The 5,000-nt window shown below is 39.5% G+C and overlaps 1 protein-coding gene across 1 annotated transcript in view; it reads left to right on the forward strand.

The window, feature by feature from the left end:
* LOC137980616 (MAM and fibronectin type III domain-containing protein 1-like) overlaps window positions 1-5,000 on the forward strand; it is a 28,297-nt gene that overhangs the window by 7,167 nt on the left and 16,130 nt on the right. The window contains exons 3-4 of the mRNA XM_068828071.1: window positions 3,313-3,469; window positions 4,728-4,900. Of these exons, the coding sequence (XP_068684172.1) occupies window positions 3,313-3,469; window positions 4,728-4,900 (330 nt within the window). The remainder of the gene's footprint in view (window positions 1-3,312; window positions 3,470-4,727; window positions 4,901-5,000) is intronic.

Below are 5,000 nucleotides of genomic sequence, written 5' to 3' on the forward strand. Positions count from 1 at the left end.
ACATCAGGTACATCAGGGTGTACATAATCAAATTGATCCAGAGTAGAATCAATATCTTTGATCTTCTGTGCGAAAAAGTCACCAAAATTAGTCGCAAGCTCATTTGGCTGAATGTGGCGTGAAAATTCAACATCGGATGATTCAAACAATAATGACTTGGTAATACGAAACAGCTTTCCTTGATCTGAACCATTTTCAGATATCAGATCAGTATAATATGCAGTGCGTTCTTTGTGCATTATGTTGGTGACGCGGTTTCGAGCTACCTTGAAGGCACGCAAGTCATCCTGGGATTTTGAGGATCGCCATTTCTTTTCAGCTTTCCTCTTTGCTTTTATAGAAGACTTTATGTCGCTGTTGAACCATGGTACTCGCCTTCTGCACACTAAGGTCTTTGTCTTTAAAGGTGCGTGCTTGTCGAGTATGGAGGATAGAGATGAATCATAACCAGACACCATATCATCTAGGCTTGGATAGATCTTGTTACATAGTTCTGACGATCTGAGATCTTCACGAAAGCGATCCAAGTCAATAGATTTGATCTTACGATAAGTGATCTCCTTCACCACTCGACAGGGTTTTGATGCATTGAGTCGACATAGAATTGACGCATGATCTGATAGGTAGCAATCAACCTCTGGTGAACCAGCAACAATAGTATCATGTTCACGAGTGATAAGAAGATCCAGGGTGTGGCCACTCATATGTGTTGGACCAGTTACATGTTGTTTAAGACCCATAGAATCTAAGAGTTCTTGGAACAATTTGGCATTGGGATCATCATCAATATCGACATGAAAATTAAAATCACCGGTCAGCAATAGAGATTCAGGTGTCAAAATGATAGATTCCAAGTAAGAACTGAATTCCTCGAGGAATGTGGCAGGCGTCACTGGATGAGCAGTGGAGTATGGAGGACGATAAATGATGACAATTCTCGCCTTAAGCGAATCTGTGCTGATTTTAAACTCAGAATATTCAAACGAGTTTATTTTGCGTGATTCAATCTTCCTAACATCAATTGATTTTTTGATCAGCAATGCAGTCCCACCGCCATTACGGCCAGATAAGCGATTTTGTTGAAAACGTTTGTAAGTTTCACTTGGAAAAAAACTCCAAACTTGCAGCCGTATCATTGTAGCGCAACCACGTTTCAGTCATCGCAAATACATCAATATCAGTTTTCAGGATGTAATCAAGCAGCACAGAAGATTTCCCTTGAGACTTAACAGATTGAAGGTTGGCAGAACATAACAATAAAGAAGAATTCGCCTTGTGTTTTGGAGACAATGGCGTACGCTCCACAACACTGATATACATAGGAGTCTGCTTATTGAGAGGGGTGATATCAGCCCTTTTCCAAGAATAGGGTAGACGCCCTTCTTGATATGAAGCATTCAAGATGTCCGCTACCGGGGCAGCGAGAATGTCAGCATTCTCTTTGAGGAGCCAGGCCGGAATCCCGTCTGGACCAGGTGCCTGACGGGGATTTAAGAAATGAAGTTTCATAAAAACTGAGTGATCTGATACAGGAGGTGGAGCGCTTGCTTGATCGTGTGCATAAACAAGCACGAGGTTCATAGGGCTAAGGGGAGTAAACTCACTCATTTGGGATAAGAAAGAATTTTGGCCGTTCAGGGTATGTTAAGCTCACTCTTTCATAATACCCGATTTTCGCCAATCTCAGGCTCATGACTGTTCTCTTCTCTCGTTCAATCACCGTAGTCGCTTTTTCTTTAGATTTTCTCTGGCATTAAATCCCTCTCCTATTTCTTTCTTCATCTTTTCCAGAGTATCTGATGCATGTTGAGACACACTAAACGCTGGTAACACTTAACTCCACAAAAACAGGTCGCTGCTCTCCGAGCAGTCAATACGCATATCCACACCGAGCGCAGGTCGAATAATTTCAGCAAGATCTACAGAACGTCTCTCAAAAATCTTTATCTTGTCATACGCAGTTATTCAAGTCAAGCATCGGAGGGATATTAAGCTCAGTGTTTATTTTGATTTGCTTAGAGCTGCTTTTTTCCCTGTATTGCAACGACAACGACAAAACAGAATACCAGTAATAGCTCATACTTGGTGGGAGAAGTTACCCCACAAATTCTTTCCTTGGGCACTAAACCGTTTGTTATTTTTACGGATGCGTATTTTTAAAAAGTGGTTTAATCGTTTTTTTATTTTGTTTAGGAATGGAACTCGAATTTTTATTGTCAACTGGAATTAAATAACAATTATCTGTACTATTTTGAACACGAAAATAGATCTAGATTGGTTGTTTGTTTTTGCTTTAAAATGAGAGCGAACAAGTGCTTTTTAAAGTCCATTTGCCCAACACGTAATCGCAATAAAATATCGTAAAATTAGGGGTAAACTTCACTAACTTGTGTTTTCAGAAGTTTGTTTAAAGTACCTAAAGGTAATTTAGTGTTGGAGCGGATCTTGTTTGAAGTTCGTCCTTTCTTGGTTGCATAGCCATATTTTGCCGATTCTTGTTCCAAGCCAAGCTGGCGTGTTTCAATGAAAAAAAAAACAACAAAACAAAATGTGATTGATGTCGTTTTCAGAGATAAAGTGGAATAAAGTACATCAGTAAAACTATTTTTATGACCTTAAACTGACAAAGTTTTTTTTCATGGTTTCTAATTTTAGCGTAATTCCAATTCGCTGGGTATTGACAGTTAACTCCGAAATGGCTGTTTTTTCCTTTTCCATTCACTCACTGAGGGTGTGCTTGTTACTGGGTTGAGGGGACTGGGGTAATGCGTAGACTTCTCTGGTGCACACAGGAGAACATTTAAGTACTAACCTGCAATGGCGTCGAAAGTCATTGTAACGCGAATGGCGTTTTAGTGCATCTTCAAACAAAATGTACCCTTATGGAGCTCAAGGATGGAACGTCAATTGGATTAACGAGACAGGCGGTGAAAAATAAATATCTGGAATCTTAAAAGCGACGAGTAATGGACTTCGACAACAATCTTTCGCCCGTCAAGCCGAAATCAAATTGAGCTGTATTTCTTATATTTCTAAGTGTGCTGTTATGTACAACACTGAAAGAAAATGAAAAATTCTCTGGTAACTCAGTATGGGTTCAACAAAGAGAGAGAAGAAATCAAACACCTTAAGTGGATCTGTGATCTCTGTTGTCTGGCTATGTGTTATTTGTACTCAACCTTGCACAGTCTTCCGGTAACGATTGGAAATTTCACGAATTCTTGTTAACCTTCAATGGTGTCGAAAGTCATTGTAACGCGAATGGTGTTTTAGTGAATCTTTAAACAAAATATACAAAATTACAATTTTCAGGTTGTACTTCTGTCCAAAACAACACCCTGAGAAGTCCCGGATATCCTAACAGCTATCCAAGCAACATGGATTGTGTTTATGAGGTCCCTATTCCTTTTGACCAGGCGTTGGTCATTTCCTTCAACTTTTTTCACTTAGAATACCTTTCAAATTGCGGGTAAGTACCAAAAAACTAGCCTTGAGTTTCCTTTGCGCATAGCTTGCTCTGCTCTCTACCTATTAACGTTTTTATTTTCTCCGTGGATGCAAAAATACCGCTTATGTTCAGAAATAGAAGTAATCATGTGCATGCCCAATTTTGATATTCTACGGGAAGTGTCCCGTTATGGCTTAGCATTCTCTACCTATTTATAACAATAAGGTAAAGGTTAGCGATAAATTAAGGCCAGGGTAAATGCAGCAGCTTATCCTTATTTAAGGAGAAGCATTTAATGGAAACTTTGTGACGTTTATTGTCTATATATTGTTGAAGCTGGAAAAATAGCAATGGGACACTTCGTGACGCTTATTACTCGCATTTGTGGACATATCAAATACATTTAAGAGTTTTAACTGCCGCCCTAACGCACTCGTTATACCAGATTCTTTTGTAGTATGCTACGTTATTAAAGAAAAGTATTGTACTGTATTGCAGCGCAGTGCACGTACCATAATTTAGATCATGAAATTCAGCGGATGGCCAGTAGCCTTGTCTTAAACTAACTAGATTTCAAGATTGGCGACACGAAGGCCATGATAAGGTGTGGTTTCGTCATTCCACATCCCCGAAAAATGGGGAATAAAGAAATATATTTCATTCCGTTGGGCAAATCATTTCAAGTCTTAGTAGATCTGTACCTAAAAGACGTTTGATCAGCAGCAGGTGTGAAATAGCCAATATCAAGACGGTGGTTATTTCGCGTCTGACGATCATGTGCGCATTTGTGGAGGTTACCGAAAATAAACAAGTAGTCGGAGGAGAGAAAATTAACGCCCTAATGTATCGTCATGGAAGTATCTTTGTATTATTGCTATGCAGACGTCTTGTCATTTAACTTAACTTAGAGCTGAGGTGATGCCTCAAATTTCCTTGTGTGTGTTGCAAGCTAACATACAAAGCTCTGGATAGCTTGCACTTTCTTGATATTTGGGACTGATGTATTCAACCAGGCAGTAGAGATGATTAGCAGCAACTAGTGATGGTGGAGGTCTTGTTTCAGGATCTTAACACCTTGCTCATTACTTTTAATTGACAAGGACATGCTAATACTTGAGAATCAGCCATTTAAGATTCAAGCTGTCATTTTAGGGGAGTTGTATTAAAACTGATATCATTTGCAATGAGGATTTCTCGACCTGGTTTGACATGAGTGTGACATTTTGTTTCTGTACATGTTGCTGTTTAATTGATGTACTTTTTGTCCTTTTTTTTATAGGTACGACTATTTAAGAATCACCAACAGTAGCAACCACACAATCGGAACATACTGCGGTCTTCAAACTGGACGAGGAGTGCTGGTTACTGGTAGCGCTGCTGTGCTGTATTTTCATACGGACCATAGTTTGGAATACAACGGATTTGAGTTAGCGTTCTCCTTTTATCCACGTGGTAAGTTCCGCGGTAAAATGTACATGAATTAGTGCAGTAAAGTGAAGTAAAGTGCAATGCAGGGTATGTTAAACTAGGGTAGGGTGGTGTAGCTTAGTGT

The sequence above is a fragment of the Montipora foliosa genome, chromosome 12, assembly GCF_036669935.1.
Source record: "Montipora foliosa isolate CH-2021 chromosome 12, ASM3666993v2, whole genome shotgun sequence".
NCBI classification, from domain to species: Eukaryota; Metazoa; Cnidaria; class Anthozoa; order Scleractinia; family Acroporidae; genus Montipora; species Montipora foliosa.